Raw genomic sequence first — 20,700 nt, 5'->3', positions numbered from 1 at the left:
CTCTTGATTTTGGATTAGGTTTTGGATTTCATCTTGATTTTGGATCAGATTTGGATCTCACTGTTCTGGGATCGAGCCCCACATCAGGCTCTGTGCTGAGTGTGGAACCTGCTTAAGAGTTTATCTCCCACTGCTCATCCCCCACTTGCGCTTGCTCTCTCAAGTATTAAAAAATATTAAAACAAAAAATAATACCCCAAAACCTAAATAACTATCAGAACACTGAAAATTATATTTATGTAAATATAATATGCCATCATCCAACATGATGGAGTATATGTCTTTACAATGTAGAAGACGTTAGATAGGTGCATAAAATAGATAATGCCCACATTTTTAAATGCACAGAAAATGGGCAGGAGGGGCGCCTGGCTGGCTCAGTCGGAAGAGCACGCAACTCTTGATCTCGGGGTTGTGAACTGGAGCCCCATGTTGGCTGTAGAGAGTATTAAAAAAATAAAATTTAACAGACAAAGATGAAAAAAAAAAAGGGAAAAGAATATAAATAAAATGTTAATTACTCTTTTATGCCTTAAATATACCTTACAGAGTCCTTTTTCAACTTCTAAACATCAGAAAAAATTATAAAGTTATTTTCACTTTGGGAAATGTTCTTGTAAATATTCATGATATGTACAGTTGGGAGATGAAATCAATGTATTTAAATATTAAGATGGATGATCATGTTTGGAACTTGACATCATGGTTAACATTATTTTATGAGGACATCATTAAAGTCAAGAAGCATAGTACTTTTTGTATCTGTATAAAGCACATCCATATGAAATTTTACCAGATTATAGCGAACACAAGTACATGTAAACTATAAATTGACAGATGAAGCTGTTTTGCCTTATTAAAAAGTTGTACCAATTACAAAAACAGTTTTCCAATATCCTACTGAATCTTTACTTTTGCTTAATTTTTGCTTCTGTTTGTACACCAAACCATAGCACTTCCTTGCAGGGCTGTGCTAATCCATATTTGACTATCACATAATATGGAAAATCAGGGGCGCCTGGGTGGCTCAACTGGTTAAGTGTCCAATTTCAGCTCAGGTCATGATCTCACAGTTCGTGGGTTCGAGCCCCATCTCGGGCTGTGTACTGACAACCCAGACCCTGGAGCCTGCTTCAAATTCTGTATCTCCCTCTCTTTATGCCCCTCCCCTGCTCTCACTCTGTCTCTCAAAAATGAACATTAAAAAAATAAAGAGAGAAAATCAATAATACTAATTCTGTCTTTAAAATTTTATTTTATTAATATGGACTTCTGGCATTAATTCTGATCTAAAATTAAAGATTACAGCACCATTATTGATATATCTTGATTACTAAGGTGCCTGGTAATTAAGAACTCCCTTTAAATTTGTGTCGCACCCTATTATCTATAAATTCTGCTTCCTAAAACTTTTGAGGATTAGTTTTCCAACAGATTAAGAGCATGACCCCACAAAATTCAGCCATGAAAAGGATTCATTATCTAAAAGCTCATGTTTTGATGCTCAACAACCTTTTAAACACTTAATGGCCACCAAGTAAACTGGCAATTTTTAGTACTAATGAAGTCTGGTACTGATTTGCAAAAAAGAAGTCACTAAACTTACTCAGCTACTGCTTCCTGCTTAGCTGTTTCTTCTCCAGTATTACTGGATACTTCCATACTCTGATCCTGAACAGCAGGAGTACTAGTAAGTTGTGCTTGTTCTTCAGTTGAAATTGTTACTGTATTTTCGTTATCTACAACAGTAGCAACAATCGAAGTAACCTCAGGCTCAGGAACAACTGGAACAGTTCCACCCACAGTATTAGAAGCAGAGGTGGAAGCACTGGCATTGGCTGCAGCAGCAGCGGCAGCAGCTGCCGCTGCGGCTGCAACAACAGCGGCTGCAGCTTCTGCGGCAGCCATGGTGCTCATTGTGGTCGGAATTTCGGTTGTAGGAACTGGGGCTGTTGATGTTGTGGTGCACTCTTCTTGCTTACTATGTGTTAAAAAAACAAAAACAAAATTGGTCATCTCATTAAGTCATACATCAGAAAGTCAAACAACACTAATTTTTATCATAAAATCAAATGAATAAGAGAAACCATAAAAGGGAAAAAAGGCTGTATGCCAAACTATTAAGCTATCTAAAAAGACTGAAACCAAAGAATGAAACTGGATTACTCTGAGCAAACATTCGGGATAATTTATGACAGGGACTCATGAACACTCTGAATTTCCAAAAGTCCATTAACTGTTTTCATTTACAAAACACCCTACTATCAGACTGCATTACAACATAAAATTTGGCCTATATCATAAATTTCTATAAGAACTTTAAATTTTATCCATTTTACATACTAAAAAAAGGAAGAGATATATAATACTTTATCCATTACCAAATTGATAAATCAAACCAAATCCTGGACTTTTCTATAACACAGTCTCCTTAATTCATAAAGGATGCAGTCCGAATTCAAACAATCACTAAGGAAAGTGTCATTTGTGTATCTTCATTAAGTATCCTTCCCCTTACCCCAAATCCTCCAAAGACATCCAACCACCAGACCTAACATATTAAATACTATTTATGTATAAAGCAAAGAATTAAAATAAGAATGTTATAGGAGATACCAAATTTGTAAATTGTACTGATATCCAAAAATTGCTTACCTGGTTTCTTCAGCTTTGATCATTGCTATTAAAGAGAAAAGAAAGTTACATGACATGGTTTTTAAATACAGTCACTGAAAACAAACTTTAAAGGGAGATAAGGAGAAGTTTCATACAATAAGATTTAATTTACCATCCACAAATACATCAACTTTTTCAGAGCAAATGCTTGCTCCAAAGTTCCAGGGTAGCAATTAAAGAATGAAGACAAATTTAAACGACAGCAGTTTTTAGGAAAGTTTCTCTGCACACTGCTACTTTCCCAAAGGCTGCTGGCTACTGCAAAAACTCCCTGAAAATATCTGTATAATTCTGGAATAAAACAGTATTTTTCTCAGAGATAAAACTATGTTTTTTTTTTTTTCAAAGATACTATATTCAAAACGAGACCAAATTCATGTTATGAAATTCCAGCACATATATACCAGCACTGACAGGTAGATAAATAGTTATGCACACCAACTATTTGTAGTAGGGTTATATCAAAAATGAGCTTGGTATTTCTTACATGAATAAAATGGGATTCTACCTATCTACAGTATTATTATTATTAGCCAATGTTAGTGTATAAGTTTAAATTGGGCTTTAAAGATTTGCATTCAATATTTTAGCTTTTATTCCAATTAATTTTTTCTTTATGGGTAACAAAAATATTCAGCTTCAGTAGAGAATGAGGCCCTCCACATAAATGATACCAAAGCTGAACTTAATTAAAGTATTTAAAAAATTTATTTCCCTTTAATGGAAATGACTTCTGAAAATACGTTTAGGATGGCTGACAAACATACTACAGGAGTCATCACCGCTAATATTAATGTTTTTTGGATACAATGATGATCTAAACCAATTATGTGACACAGGAAAAATGTAAATAGACTTAAGACCACAGTGCCTTTAAAAAATTTTTATTGTCTTTACTTTTAGATGTCATTCTGTACACATCTTTATTCTACACTGTATTCTACACTGTAGACTAATTATTGGCCCCATTTCTAAAATCTACTGCTTATAAGTTGATCGTTTATGACACCAGATTCTACTAGAAGTGAGAGTAAAAGAATTAAATTTTCAATTCTTACTCTAATCTCTGCTATTTGAAGAACTAGGTTTTACATTAGGTAGTATTTCCAGACTTTCAGGGGTATTCTGAATAGCTGAGGATGATGAAAAACTCTCCCTTTGCAAGTAGAGCACGGCATTTTGTTGAATTCTCCCATTAACACACATAAAGGCTATTTTAATTTTTTTTTTTTTTTTGTACTGTTTATTTTTGAGAGGCAGAGAGACAGAGCATGAGCAGGGGAGGGGCAGAGAGAGGGAGACACAGAATCCGAAGCAGGCTCCAGGCTCTGAGCTGCCAGAACAGAGCCCAATGCGAGACTCGAACCCACAAACTGCGAGAACATGACCTGAGCCGAAGTCAGACGCTCAACTGACTGAGCCACCCAGGTGCCCCATATAAAGGCTATTTTAAAATGTGCTAAAATAAAATCAGCATTAAATGTATAGTCTGACAATACATTAAAAAGATTTAAACTGATTAAGACTCAAAGTTCTTTGCTATCTGCTACATGAGTTAAGCCACCTATTGTATGTATGTACCAACACTCACAGCTGTATTTAGAAATACTGTACATGATGTCCTTATTCAATTTTCCAATAGTATATTAATGGCTTTAAAAATAAAAGTATAATTTTAAAAGCTCCAAGCTCATTTATAATATAACCCTTAAATGAATTCTTTGAATTAGAGATTTCTCACTGCAGATTTTTCCAATCATGGTTAGTGAACATTAGTAACATACTCTAAAAATGTTAAATAATGACAGAAAATGAATTATCAAAGCAGCTCACCATGCAGGTTTGATTTTGTAATAAGACTTCCAGCAACAATGGTATTCTGGTATCCTAGTTTCAGTGGAATCAAATCAAATAAAAATCTATTTAAAATCTATAGAACTGATATCTAGAGCAACAAGAAAATAAGAGCCCATAAAACTGTTATACCATTTAAAACGTTCTAATCATTTAATTTTTAAAAATAAGACCTGTGTTTGAACAATACTATTTATGAAGGATTGCTTCACTGTGAATGACAATATGTAAAAAATTAACATTAAAAGTTACATTTTTCTGTGTTACCTTCAAGATCCTCAAGTTCTTTAGGTTTGGCCCAGCGGGATTCTTTTGTTTGAGAATTATAATAGTAAGGTTTTCCAGAGTCAGATTTGTATTCCTTCCAGGGACATTTAGATAAAAGTTGCTGAAGGAAAATAAAAATCTTCAGTTAACAGTAATATATTTAGCATCACTCATCATTCACATCACTGTTTCACTAAATATTATCAATCTGTACAAATCAAACGCTGTGAGATGATAAGCTACCAAATGTAGAATACTTACCAGGTGATGTTATTTGAAATGTTTATCTTTACAATAATACTGCAACATTCATATTATTTCAGATTTATGCTGTTACTTAAGGAAACTCACTTAATACACCTAATTAAGGGGCAGAGGCAAGATTCAAAACCAGGTCTATATAAATTTCAGATCGTATTTGCTCTTGCCATTTATACCCCACCATAGGTAAAAATTATCATACATATTTCAGAGACTTCTCAAATACAAATTAAAGTAGGAAAAACATAAATGCTAGGAAAAAAGCAAAATCTGGTTTACCCTGCTTACATGTCAGTTTTATGGCTAATAATTTATTAAACCTATATGAACTCTCTTATGTAAGGAAACAAAGTATGATATACTTAAAACCTAATATAGAAAACTGGTTAGGGCGGCATGAGAATGCTATTGAAAACTTAACTTTAGACAGTGTCTTAGTAATATTTAATGATGAAATAATTGTCTACATTAGTACTGGGATTAAAAAAATAATTATAGTATCTGCCAACCTTCCATCCCAAGTGTTGCTACACACTGCATATTAGTGTGGTGGCCTGGAAAATATTTTTATCTGCTCAAATTCCTCAATTTAGAGGGAGAAAAAAATATATGCTGCCAACTAGGAAAAATCTCTAAGTATGGCTTGAAATGCCAAGTCAATTCTTACTTAAGACTCTTAATTAGTTCCTAATTAAACCACATGCTATAATGCTTAGTATATTCCTTCAATGTACCTTCCACATCTATACATTCTGAACAAAACTTGCAACATAAAATGAAATTTACATGCTTTTCAGGGGCTTTCTCCACAGAGACAGATAATTTTCAGCTCTAAGAGAAGGAAGCACTTGTATTTGTAATTTAATTCCATCTCCATTACCCCCAACCTCACTGGAAATTTTTAAAAATTCATTGCAAGACATCTGCGATCACCTAAGTTTGCTATAAAGAGGAAAACAATTTAAAACGTGAATTTATTTACTTATTTAAAATTTTTTTTTAACGTTTATTTATTTTTGAGACAGAGAGAGACAGAGCATGAACAGGGGAGGGTCAGAGAGAGAGGGAGACACAGACTCTGAAGCCGGCTCCAGGCTCTGAGCCGTCAGCCCAGAGCCTGACACAGGGCTCGAACTCACGGACCGTGAGATCATGACCTGAGTCGAAGTCGGACGCCTAACCGACCGAGCCACCCAGGCGCCCCTAAAACGTGAATTTAAAGAGTAAAGGGCAAGCAGAGAGAGTCTTACTGCTCTTCCAATTTATTCTTTAAATCATCTTTCCCAAACTGATGCCACCCAACCAATAAGCATTCCTGAGCAGGGGCCAAAATCAGTAAAAAAAAAAAAAAAAAGGACCTAATCTATTTAACAATCCCTAATCTCCAAGCCTCAAACTTGTACCTCAGCAGGTGTTTTCAGATCATCCGGTTTCTCCCAAGTAGACTGTTTTGTTTCAGTATTGTAGTAGTAAGTCCTTCCATCAGGTGATTTATGTTCGGTCCACATTGATTTCTAAAGAAAAAAATTACAAAAAGATTCAAATTTTTTAACAGTGCTATGACAGTGAATATTAGTTTCCATTAGTTTCATTAATAATATACAACGAAATTGAAAGTACAAAATGGACATATTTTTGACAGTTTAAATCACTTAGAATAACACATCATTGCAAGTGGGGAGTTAACTGCAAAATAGACCATTTTAAAGTACTTCAAAAGTAGTATGGCTCTATTGAGGTTTTAGAATCTCTATATTCTACCCAGTCTCTCAGAAGTATAAGGATATGACTGTTTCACCTAGAAACAGTAACTTTGTAACTGTTATAACGTATATAGCACATAATATAATCTTTCAGCAATACAACCTATGCCTTGTAGATAAAATATATGAAGTAGATGCTAATGTAGTATATTGGTGGATTGATCATGAGCTCAATAACTTTATTTGCATCAAGCTGGACAAAGTTCTAAACTGACATGCCATAAAGACAGCTGTCAAAATTAGAAAGGATAGGTTTTAGATGACAATCAGAATTTAACAATCAAGGTGAAATTTAACAGGGATAAAATGTGAATCCAAATGCCTCAACACAATAGAGGTGAGAAAATTTTATGTGATACTAGTTTGATACAGAATAGAAGTTCATTCTTGGGTCCAAAAGAACTACTAAGAGCATATTAAAAGTTGCTAGTAAAACCTCAGCCATCAATAGACATGATGCCTCAAATTAAGGCTGGTTAAGAGTTTTACAGGGTTCCCATAAGTATGCATTTAAAGTAATCACAAAAGGGGCAGGAAGAAACTTTGAGAGGTGACTGGTATCTGCGGTCTTGGTGGTGATAGTTCTCAGGTGTATGTATTCCTCAAATCATATAGTTGTACACGTTAAATACATAGTTTAATATGTCAATCATATCATAATAAAGAGGGTTTAAAAGTAATTTTACAAGGAATCATTAAAGAATTACTGGATGAGATCAAAGGTACTAAGTCCAGTTCCAGGTACCAGATCATTTAGATAATAATGAACTCAAGTATGATTGAAAGAAGATTAGAGATGACCTATATCAATCATTTCTTCGAATCTAAGACAAAACATTACTGTACATACCTCTAAGAAAAAGAAGTAAAATCATCTTCAAACTATTCCATGCTTTTTAACCCTCAGATTTTATGTTAACCTTTTGAAAGATGTATTCTTATTCAGACACTGATTTTATAACAATTCCATTTTTTGAAAAGAAAAATAGGCAAATAAAATAAGCTATTCCTTAAACTTCACATTGAAACCATTTTTTTGTACGAGAGCTGCTGATGTCCATTCAATTCCACACCATATCACCCTCTATGCTATAAAAAAATATTGGTAATGGAGCATTTATTAAAACAAAAACAAAAAACTAAGTCACCAGTACTAGTTCTTAATGATCTTCTGAACTTATTTAAAGCTGACCTACCTTTCTTTTTTCCTTATCAACTTTATTGAGAAATAGAATACACCTACTTTTGATTTCGGCTTTGGGAATGTGGCTCAACATACATTATTTCATTGCTTTTTCTGCTCTCTCACCATAATCATTTTATTGCTAGCTGATAAGAGTGCTGTGCCATTATTTCTAGAATTTTCTTTCAAACCACTGACATTTATTCTTCTGATGTTGGCACTTTTGTTGTTCAGTCATGCACAACAAAGCCATAATTGCTGCCTGGAGAATGGAGATCATAGGACACTATGTAGATTATAGGATGCATCTTAATTACAGACATGTTCAATGGTCAAAGCAAATATGCTGTGATTTAAGAAACATTTGCAAAATGTGGGAATGGAGAACAAGAAAAGATGACTCAAGGAGAGAAATTAATGTCATTTAGAACACAAGTAGATGAGGGAAGATGATTATTTTCTGGAACTTCTGAGGAACCAGAGTTAATGTGAAGGGATTATAAACAGTCATTAGAATTCAAAGAAAAAAAACTGATAAAATTTGAGTGGTTTGGTAACGAAATGTTTGGCCCTTTCTATATAAATTCGTTAAGTCATCTGACATGACTGCAAAATGGCTTTCTGCACGGTGTAGGATAGTTAAGATAGTTCAAAAGGTATACTAAATTCTTTAACTTGTTCTAGCACTTCATGCAGAGTATGACAAATACAATCTCTCTGGAGCAAACAAGACTGCACTAAAGGGAAATCGACCTAAGTTCCAAAATTATATTTAAACTTCCCAAGTCACATCTGCTAAAGAGCATCAAGGAAAAGAAGTTCACCAGAAACAAATTTATAAAAAAATGGAATGAAAAAGGGTGCCAAATAATAGGGAAAAACAGGAGAGAGATATACAAACCACTAAAACAAACAGTAAACAATTTAGTATTCATTAGCTACTACTTTATTCAAGTCTTACAGCTACACTACAAGCAATATGAACACTATCCTCATTTTTCAAATAAGAAAACCAAGACTTAGGAGGGTTAATATAACTTGTTCATAGTGATTCAGTTAGTAAATAATACAACTAGAACAATTCAGTCATATTTGCTTCTAAAGACCACATCTACTCACACTGAAATGTTTTGTCAGGGATATTATATTCAGAACAGTCTGTCAATAAGGACAGATAAATTCCTGATCTCCTAATGAGTAAGAAGCACTGTATCAATTTTCAGTTAATTCTTTTAATAACCTTGCCAAGGTAGATACAATTTATTATCTCCACTTTATAGAAGAGAAAATGGAACACAACAAAATACAGGAATATGCTCAAGGTAACACAGCTAGCTAGTGAGTTCATTAGAACACTGGACCCACATACTGAGGTCCTATGAAACAAGTTTCTAACACTTTGCATCAATAGAAACAATCTATACCAATGCCTTAACTAATATACCAAATCCACTTATAGAAGTCAATTCTGGAGTAAGAAAAATGATTTATCTGATAAGCTTTTGCTCCTTTTCCTTAAGTGCATCTAATCTGCAACTTGAAGTAAAACTGTATCTCACCTCTGGCCAAAACTAGGACTAATATTTTAAAAGAAAAATTTAAAAACAAATGTATCCTGAATGTTGAATATAAGATGAAGAATGGCATAAAATATCAATAGGTATATAGATAACAACTTTCTTCATAGGATAAAACATGACTTATGCAAATAGTTAAGTAGTGAGTACAGTCTATTCAAAAAACATTTTCCTAAAAATTACCATTTTTTTTTTAAAGAAAGACCTCTCCAGACCAATACACCAATGACACCTATCAAATATTTAGACTGCCTTTGCATAATTGGAGAAAACCTAACAAACATGTAGATGTGTAGTATTCTGAATGGCCCAAAACCAGGACATTACTTTTAACCTTAAGGTTAGCTGCTTTGAGGGCTTGTAAGAGATACTAAGATAATCCTTGCACTGGAGCTTTATTCTGCACTTTTGTCACAGATGACAGCCTTCCCAAAATTATTTTATTACTGACAGTTACTGTATTATTAAAAAACTGTCAAGACAAATGGCAGGTCTGGGGAATCAACCAAAAGTTGACATTTTTACAAATGATAAACTAGAAGGATAAATATGAAGAAGAAATTAAAAAACTATCATTCTTAATATACAAAAACCTACTACAATCATTAAGATGATCTAATGGAAAAATAAACATCGCCATTAACGAAACTCAATGCAGATAAGTAGATATTCAACTTCATTAGTAAATCAAGGAAGCATACATTACGTGAAAACTTTCTGTTCATCAGATAAATCACAGACTCTTAGTATACAATGTTAAAGGGTGTGAAGAAAAGTGCACTGTCATGCTAGTGTTGGGAATGGAATTAGTATTGTTTTTCTGAATGGCAACTTACTAGTTCTCATCAAAATTCAAAATGCAAGCAATCTCTTAATGCTGATATTTTATTCCACAAAATCCCATTTATATAGTTGCAAAGATGTACAAGAATGTTCTCTACAGGATTACTTGTAATGTCAAAAAATTTGAGATTATTCAGTATCCACTCATGGGAAAACAGTTCAATCAGGGTCCATCATACTGTGGACTTATGGAGATCTGTTTAGAAAATGTTGAAGATACAGTGTGAAACAGAGTAAGACGTGATATATCAGCAAAATATACACAGAAAATATTTAAAAGGAAGACTGGGTAAAGGGAAAAAATGCACATATATAATTATCAAGAGAGCTAAAAGATTCCAAAAAGCTAGTCAACAATTAGGTTCTGAATATATTCAATAAACATATAAATAATTATATGCACATGAGATATGCATTTATACATACATAGATACTTCTGTAAACTATAAGTCCAACTGAATAAAACCAAAAGCAAGTGACTAAATCTAACATTAAATAGATAGGAAAGTCCTCTCAACTACTCTAAATAAGGAAAAGGAGAAAAACCCAAAATATAAGATCAGAATTAAGGAACAACATAACCACAAACAGATGATTTACAACCAATTCCCCAAATCTAAAGGAAATTATTTCCTCACAAACGACTACAATTTACCCTAGAAGAAAACACATCATACATGAATATTCCAATTACCATAAAAGAACCCAACTAGACAATTTCATAAAACACATCATAAACTTTAAAAAAAAACAGAGACGTACAATATACTTCAGATAATCAGAAAAGATGAAAAGTTCCTTATTAATAACAAAACTCAAGAGAAAGGTATCAAAAAAGAAAACCAGGTAATGTTACTTATGAATGTTATTTTTAAATGTAAAAATTTAAATATAACATTAACCCATTAGCCAAAAGAATCTTGCATTGTATATATTCGGACAAAGTAGAACTTATTGTAGAAGTGCCAGGTGGTTTGATATTGGGAAATCTATAAAGAAGAAATTATTTCTGTTAACAAATTGAAAAAAGAAAACACCACATGAGCACACCAACAGACTTGGTCAAATCACACCTTGAAAAGTATGACCATTCGGAAGTATTAAAAAAAACAAACTTAACAAAAACACCTGAATGATAAAGGCCAACTTATCAAAAACCAATAAAAATTACTGTAAAGCCACTTCCATTAAAATCATGAACAAAATGCGAGTCTGCAATCACTGTGTTTCAACAAATACATTATGGTAATAAAATGAAATAAATAATTGGTATAAATATTTGGGAAAGAGATATATTCTCTTATCTTTACTGCTAAAGATTCAAATAAAATCTAGTTAAAATGAAAAAAAAGTATTCTAATTTTCTAGGAAAATAAAAAAGTATTCCAATATTCCACTTGGCTATAAGGTAAATATATAAAAATCTTTGAACTAACAATAACTAGCTTGAAATAAAAACACAAAAATATCCTATTCACAATATAACAAATTTTTAGAAGGTAAAATAAATAAAAATAGCTATGATAGCAGTTTATCCCACCTAAATAGAATTTAAAGCAAAAACCAAAATGAAACCAGAGGGACTTCTGTATGGATAAAAAGCAACACACCAAACTTAGCATGCATTTACCAATTTAGTCTTGAAATCACAGCAACAATAAAAAATACAGGGAGAAAAATATGAGATCTTTTCAAGTTCAAGATTTTAAGACACTCCCCCCTTAGGTAGATCAAACAGATGAAAGATACGCCAAGACAAAAGAATCACAAATTAACCTTAAATTAAAAGCACACAAAATATTCCAAAAATCTAATCTTAAAATGAACACAAATGAAGGTTTAGTACAATGCAAACAACAGCTCATAGACTGTGCTTTCTAAAGATTATATGCAAAAAAGTATACTTCATTAAAAAAAAAAAAAAAAGGAAAAAAATGTCACCCAAAGACATGATCCATGAAAGAAAAGAAGTGACTGTCAGAGACTTCATTAAAAATTTCTGTTCTGCCAAAGTCACAGTAAAGAGAATGAAAAGACAAGCCAAAACCTGGGAGAAAACATCTGCAAAGGGCACAGGTGATAAAAATTAAAAAAAACAAAAACAAACAAAAAAACCACCTGTTAACCAGAATATACAACCCTCTCCCCCAACCCCCACTTTTTGTTTTTTAAAGTTTATTTACTTTGAGAGAGACAGAGAGAGCACGAATGGGGGAGATGCAGGGAGGGAGAGATCCCAAGCAGGCTCCATGCTGCCAGGGCAGAGCCTGATGTAGGGCTTGAATTCACCAATCTCTGAGATCATGACCTGAGCCAAAACCAAGAGTCAGACACTTAACTGACTGAGCCACCCAGGCACCCCAGAATACACAGAGACCCCTTAAAACTTAGCATTAAGAATACAAACAACCCAATCAAGAAATGGTCAAAGATCTGAACAGATACCTCACCAAAAAAGACATACAGGGGATAAAGAAGCCTATGACAAGATTCTTAACACTGTATATTATTACAAATTAAAATTAACTCCCATTTATTACTGGTGAGAATTCAAAACAGCATAGCCACTTTGGAAGAGAGTTTGGGAGTTTCTTAAAAAACTAAATACATTAAAAAATTTTTTTAATGTTTATTTTTGAGAAAGAGAAAGAGTGAGCAAGTGCACACAAGAGAGGGGGACAGAAGATCCAAAGTGGGCTCTGTGATGTGGGGCTCTAACTCACAAACCATGAGATCACGACCTGAGTCAAAGTCGAACACTCAGCTGACAGAGCCACCCAGGTGCCCCAAAAGCCAAATACATTTTTACCATATGATCAAGCAAGTATGCTCCTTGGTTATTTATCCAAATGGTTGAAAACTTATGTCCACACAAAGGCCTACTAGTTAATGTTTGTAATAGTTTTAATGATTGCCAAAACGTGGAAGCAAAACTAAGATGTCTTTCAGTAGATGAATGAATAAACTTGTGGCAAGTCCAAACAATGAAATATCATTCACTATTATTGTTACTATTGTATTATTCAGTCCCCAAAAGAAAAAAGGTATTAAGCCATGAAAAAAAAAGCATATTAAATGCATTTAAGTGAATGAAACCATATGATACTCAGAAAAAGTAAAACTATATAGGCAATAAAAAGATCAGTCGTTGCCAGGGGTAAGGGGTGGAAATTTTTAAGGTAGTGAAACTACTCTGTATGCACTGTCCTGACAGATACAACTCACAGAATACAGAACACTGAGACTAAACTCTAATGTAAATTGGACTGTGGGTAATAAAGATACAACTCACAGAATGCAGAACACTGAGACTAAACTCTAATGTAAATTGGACTGTGGGTAATAAAGATGTGTCAATGTAGGATCATTAACTGTAACAAATGTAACACTCTGATGGGAGATGCTGATATGCATCTGTATGCAAGTAAGGGGAGGGGGTATTAAGGAACTCTCTACTTTGTGTTCAATTTTGCTAAGAACCTATAATCGCTCTACAAAACAGTCTATTTAAAACAATCCTAAACCTAGAAACCAAGAAAAACATACCACTTAATACCCTTTTAACAAAGTCAAATGAAGGAAAAAGAAAAGATACTGGGAGCTGAGTGAAATGAAAACTATGTCAAATCTTAAGCAACACAGCTATAGCACTATAAAAAATAAGAATGTGTAACAACCATGAGCTAAGTACTCAAGAAACTAGAAAAAAGGCAACAGAGTAACCAAGAAGGAAATAAAGATGACCTCAGAATAAGCTGAATGGTTGTCCCCTCCAAAATACAAAGTAAAAGCAATGATAGGATTTCTAACTCTATGCTAAATAATTAAATCTCAACAAAGTAGGTACCTGTAAAAACATAAATTAGAAGAAAATTAAAAGTGAAATAGCTCAACAACCACCAGAGAAATTGAAATGGTAATCCAAAATCTCTATCCTCAAAAAATATTAGGCCCAGTTAGTTTTTAGTTGTGTTCTATCAAGCTGTTAAGAAATAAGTTATGCATCATTTATATAATTTGTTCTAAGGATCAGAAAGGGTTACTACCCAGATAGAAACAACCTAAGTAAGATATTAGCGAATTGAATTCAGAAGGAATTAAATACACAGGTTCACGTATATATACTCTTAACACCCTTAATGAATAACTAGGATTCACTTTAGTAATGCTAAGATGAGATATCAGAAAATATATCTGTACACTTGCACTTTAACAGACTACAGAAGAAATACCATGACCATCTCAACTATGAGTTTTAAAATCCAGTTCATAATGACCTCTCTCTCAGCAAACCAGGAAAAGAAAGCATCAACTTAATAAGGGTCATACATCAAAAAGCTGCAGTAAACATATTAAATAGAGAAATTCAATACATATTTGCCTTGAGAGAGAAAACAAGATAAAGATGACAGTTTATCACTGCTACTACTCACCATAGTACTAGAGGTTCTGGCTGACACAATAAAAGTTGAAATATTAGATATGATGATTAGAAAAACCCGTTATTTGAGGAAGATAGTGTAACACACACAGAAAACCCAAAAAGCAACAGGAGTTCAGCAAACCTCCTGGATAAAGTACAGGAGAAAGATTCGAAATAGCACCAAATCTTATAAAACATCTATAAATTAACAGAATGAGGGATAGACAAGCCTTCAATAGGAAAAACTTAAAGCCGTATTACAAAACAGACAAAAAAACTGACTACCATGTTCACTGATATGACTTAATATTGTAAATACGCCCCACAATCTATAAATTCAATGCAACGCCAATCAAAATACCAAAATTATCTTTTTGGACAACCTGACAAACTGATTTAAAAATTTAGATAGTATAATGTCATTTATAGAAAAAAAATTATATATAAAAAACCTAAAGACTTCACCAAAAAACCTGTTAGAAAGAAATTCAGTAACATTGCAGGGTACAAAAATCTGTTGCATTTCTAAACACGAACAGAGTTAAGAAAAATTAAGAAAAAAAAAATTCCATTTATGAATGCACCAAAAATAGTAAAATGTCTAGGAAAAAATGTAAGCAAGGAGGTGAAAGACCTGTACGCTGAAAACTAGGATACTGATAAAAATAACTGAAGACTAAATAAATGGAAAAGATGTTCCATATGCTCATGGATTGAAAACTGATACTGTTCAAATGTCCATACTACATAAAGCAATCTATAGAATCAATGTAATCCCTATCAAAATTCCAATGACACTTTAAAAAAAAATAGAACACATTGTCTTAAAATTTGGATGGAACCACAAAAAGACTGAATAGCTAAAAAGTAATCCGAAGAACAAAGCTGGAGGCATCATGCTCCCTGCTCTCAAACTGTATTACCAAGGTATTGTAATCAAAATAGTATATAGTGCTGGCATAAACAAAGATATCTAGATAATATAACAGAATCAAGATCTCAGAAATAAACTTATGTATGGTTGATTTACGACAAAGGAGACAAAAATATACAAGAAAAGGACAGCTGCATGCAAAATAAAACTAACTAGTTAGATTAGTATTTTCCATCATGCATAAAAATCAACCCAAAATGGATTTAGGCTCGAATGTAAGACCTGAAGCCCTAAAACTCCTAGAAAAAAGGCGGCAAAAGCTCCTTGATCATCACTCTTGGCAATCATTTTTTTGGATCTGATTCCACAGCAAACATAACAAAAGCAAAATACACAAGTGGACATCAAACTAAAAACCTCTGGCACAACAAAGGAAATCAACAAAATGAAAAAGCAACCTACTGAATGAGAGAAAAATATTTGCAAAACATGCATATGATAAAGGGCTAACATCCAAAATCTATAAAGACCTCATACAACTTAACAGCAAAAAAACCAAAACAAAACAAAAAAACCCTAAAAATGTGATTAAAAAACAGGCAGAGGATCTGAACATTTTTCCAGAGTAGATATACAGGATGACCAAAAGACTTATGAAAAGATGCTCAACATCACTATCAGGGAAATGCAAATCAAAACCACAATGTGATATCACCTTACATTTGTTAGAATGCTTATTCTCAAAAAGAGATAATAAATGTTAGCCATGATGTGGGGAAAAGGAAATCCTCATGCACCGCTGGTGGGAATGTAAATGCTGTAGCCCCTACAGAAAATAGTATGAAGGCTCTTCAAAAAATTAAAAGTAGAACTACCATATTGTTCAGCTGTTCCACACCTGGGCATTTATTCAAAGAACACAAAATCATTAACTCGAAAAGATTTATGTACCCCTTGGTTCATTGCAGCATTATTATTTACAACAGCCAAGATATGGAAATAACCTAAATGTCCCTAGATGGATGAATGGATAAAGATGTGGTACACGCACAAAAATACTATTCAGCCATAAAAAGGATGAAATCTTGCCATTTGCAACAACACAGACGGGCTTGAAGGCATTATGCTAAGTAAGGATAAGTCAGAGGGAGAAAAATACCTTAAGATCTCACTTACATGCAGAATGTAAAAAACCCAAACTCAGATACAGAGAACAGATTACGTGTGGAGGTTCAAAATCAGTGGAGGGGGTAAACAGGTACAAATCTCCAGTTATTTAAAAATAAGTAGGTTATGGAGATGTAATGCACAACATGGTAATTACTATTAATACTGTGTTGTATATTTGAAGATTAAGAGAGTACATCTTAAAAGTCCTCATCACAAGAACAAAAGATCTGTAACCATGTATAATGACAGATGTTAACTAGATGTATTGTGATCATTTCACAATAGATACAAATATCAAATTATTATGTTGTAAAAAAATAAGCATAAAGAATATAAAGAAATAAGAACAAGAAAAAACACCCAAAAAATCTACACAAAAAATTTCCTAAACTTTTCCCAATACATGCATGTCTGAGGACATGTATCCAAGTGATCACCTATTCAGGAGGGTAGATAGAAGTGAAGATGAAGAATAAAGTGAAACAATGTGAGGAATCCTCTCAGGATCAATGACAATGACTATCATCTGAAGAATTCAAGTAACTCAAATTTGTGTACCTGAAATCTAATAAGAATTAAAGCAAAAAGAAGTTTTCAAATATACAGTATTTTTAGATGGGAAAATTTAATAGAAAAGTAGAAAATGCCAATTCTCCCAAAACTGAAATGAATTAAATATAATCCCAGATAAAAACACAATTTTGTCTTTTGAGTGTGTGTGGGTATGCGTATACTTACAGATTATTTTTGGAGGGGGATACAAGAATTCATGTACTAACATCCAAACCATTTAAGGAAATAATGAAAAGAGAAACCATGAAGACTTGTCTTACTAAGTATTAAAGTTATTTTAACTGGAAAACGTGCGAAATTGGATAAAAAACAAATACATACAGCCAATGCAGAAGAAAACTCAGAAACAGATGTCAGAGTATGTACAAATTTAATATATGACAGAAAAGATTCTTCCAATTGAGGGAAAAAGGGGTTTGACAGACAATGGACACAACCAAAACATTAATGGTGGTGGTCCCCTCAAGGTGGAAAAATTTAGGGTGAAATTTACTTTCTTCTTTTTAACTTATGTTTGCTTCTTAATCCCTCAAGTGAGCCTGAATTATTTAAATCAATAGGAAAAACATGCAGCAATCACTAGTCAAAAATACAAAAAGGCACTTACAATGGAAGAATACGACATGGACATTTAAAAACCATTCAACTTTAAAAAACAGAAGATACAAGAAACTTTAAAACATTTAAATAAAGTTCACAATTAAAAGTCTTCCCCCCATATTCAAAATATTAACACATTTATAATCAAGTCACAGCTTTCTGTATTTCCTCAACCATAATATGAGGATAACAGCTACCTCTCAGGACTATTTTGATTAAATGAGATCATACATATGAAGTCTTCTTTCCATTGATCTTTAAGGAATTAAAAAATACAAAAATCAAAGAAAACCTTGAGGCCAAAAGCTATGGCTTTTATCAAGAAGGATAAAATAGGAATCTTTAAGTAAGGCTTTCAAGCTTACATTATTTTCCCAAACATCATAAAAATATGTAACAGAACACCACATACCGAAATATTAACAAAAATAACTGTAACTACTATCTTAAAATCAAGTATGGAGAAAAAGAAATGCAGCATAGAGGTATCATTCTCTCCTTCCCTAAGGGAGGGAAAAGTCAAGCAATTGTGAATATCGTATTGGTCTTTCTGACACAATTAGGGAAAGTACAAGCAAAAAAGTATTTTAAAATTCTGTATATTAGGAAAAGTTTATGTAAGACTTATAGTAATAAACAAGGGCACACAAATATTTGTATACGAAAGCACGTTCTAACATAAACCTTATGTGAAAATTATTGGTTAATTACTGTGTTCCTACTAGTTCTGTTTCCCTTCTAATCATACCAGGGAAATTCAAATCTTTATAAAATCTGGTATGTATCTGATTCCTTTTTTTCTCATTAAGTCCCATCAAAATTAGATTTTAAGGTAAATCATTCAATTTTTTTTTTTTTTTAAGTAGGCTTCACACCCAACATGGGGTCTGAACTCACACCCTTAGGATCAAGACCTGAGCTGAGATCAAGGGTCAGACACTTAACTGAGCTACCCAGGTGCCCCTCAAACAATTTTCCAACCTTTGGCATAGAAAAGAAAGAAAAAAAGATTCAACGTTAGTAGATAAACTTTAAAACAGAAATAAGGATCGATGTTGTAGGCTAAAGAAGTATAATGAAATAAATATATTCCAGAGGTACTTACTGCACCAGATGCTGTACCTTTAAAAAAAAAAAAAAAGAATATTTACAATGTGATAAATCATACTCTCCTTGAGTGAACAGTTTTAAAGTATTTATTCATACTATTTCTTCTGCCTTATCCTAGCACACTAAATATAAGGCTGTTCCATGTGACCTATGTGCATGCTCTCTTTTCCACAAAACAAATACTACAGCCTAAAGCATTTTCAGAATAAAGTGGCACTTTGAACCTGCAAAATGAAAACTCACTTGGATCCAGTTTGAGAAGTACTCACAACCTCTGCCTTTTGTTTCTCGTCTTGCTGTTATAGGTGTTTATCTTGACTAATTCCTTTCTCTACTACAGTACTGAAATATAATACGTCAGACTTCAGATTCTATGCTTTAGATTTCTGGCAACTTCCACTATATAAATTCCATACTTGTGGTGTACAATACAGTATCCAGTAGCTACCACACATCTGCTTAGGTTAAAAATTTTAATAAACATTAAATAAAATAAAAAAATTCAGTTCTTTTGCAGTAGCCAATTTCAAGGACTCAGTAATCACATGTGGCTATTGACTACTGTATTCAACAGTACATATTACAGAACATTTCCATCACTGCAGAAAGGTCTATTAGGTGGTACTATACTATATTATTATCAAAATCCCTTTAGACATAAGGGGAAATCCCCATTAGTCACCAAGTTCAAATGAATAAGCTTTAACTTTAGAAACTAGTAATTTAAAACTATGTGTAAAAAAGAAAGTAACTATATGTAAAAAGAGAATAAAACAAAGTAAACACACACATATATATACTGAGAACAATCAAAGGAAGCTACTATGGATATCACTGGTAGAGCTAAGGCATTTAAAAAGTAATTAAGAAGAAATTTTATGAGTCTGTTTCTGGCTTACAGACACAGGAAACAAATTGTTGGTTACCAAAGAGGGGAGGGCAAAATAGGCAAACAGGATTAAGAGATACAAACTTCCAGTTGTAAAATAAGGCAATGGAATGAACAGCACAGGAAGTATAGTCAATAATATTATAGTAACTCTGGATGGTGACAAATGGTAACTAGACTTACTATGGGGATCATTTTGTAACGTATTAAAACATCGAATCAAAATGTTCTACAACTAAAACTAACAGATATTGTATATCTCTTATACTTCAGTTAAAAAAAAATTTTTTAAGGTAATTTTCCAGGACTATTTAGGCTAATAGTAACAGTAATCAGCTCTAGATATCTAAATAGGCAAAATACCATACTATGTATTTCAGAACATCATTTCAGCTTAAATAAATTTGTGAAGTGTCTTAAAAAGACCAATTATGCCCCATATAAACCTGCAGAAAAGCACAACATGGTGCATTTTAAATGTTTCAAACCATGTTTAAAACAAGAAATGTTTTGGCATAATCATGGAATAAAGCTCAGCATCTGTAAAACCAATTTATCTGGAACATTATTTATTCATAGATAATTGAGGCATTACTATTATATATGGAAAGTACACTAGGTGAAAGAAACAGTTATT

General features: G+C 32.9%; 1 protein-coding gene and 1 long non-coding RNA gene across 10 annotated transcripts in view; one reads left to right on the top strand and one right to left on the bottom strand.

Annotated features, from left to right (window-relative positions):
- Positions 1–20,700, top strand: part of LOC145715661 (uncharacterized) — a 104,134-nt gene that overhangs the window by 20,795 nt on the left and 62,639 nt on the right. The gene's annotated exons all lie outside the window — the stretch shown is intronic.
- PRPF40A (pre-mRNA processing factor 40A) overlaps positions 1–20,700 on the bottom strand; it is a 54,477-nt gene that overhangs the window by 17,867 nt on the left and 15,910 nt on the right. For 5 of the 9 annotated variants that reach the window (XM_060626589.3, XM_060626590.3, XM_060626594.3 and 2 more), the window contains exons 5-10: positions 19,170–19,186; positions 6,462–6,572; positions 4,798–4,918; positions 4,510–4,563; positions 2,656–2,680; positions 1,607–1,981 (exon numbers count right to left, since the gene is read on the bottom strand). In XM_060626589.3, coding sequence (XP_060482572.1) covers positions 1,607–1,981; positions 2,656–2,680; positions 4,510–4,563; positions 4,798–4,918; positions 6,462–6,572; positions 19,170–19,186 — 703 coding nt within the window. The remainder of the gene's footprint in view (positions 1–1,606; positions 1,982–2,655; positions 2,681–4,509; positions 4,564–4,797; positions 4,919–6,461; positions 6,573–19,169; positions 19,187–20,700) is intronic. The other 4 variants (XM_060626591.3, XM_060626593.3, XM_060626596.3 and 1 more) reach the window with 1 other exon arrangement.

Source organism: Panthera onca, chromosome C1 (genome assembly GCF_046562875.1).
Source record: "Panthera onca isolate mPanOnc1 chromosome C1, mPanOnc1 haplotype 2, whole genome shotgun sequence".
NCBI classification, from domain to species: Eukaryota; Metazoa; Chordata; class Mammalia; order Carnivora; family Felidae; genus Panthera; species Panthera onca.
This window is presented reverse-complemented; position numbering and strand designations above follow the sequence as displayed.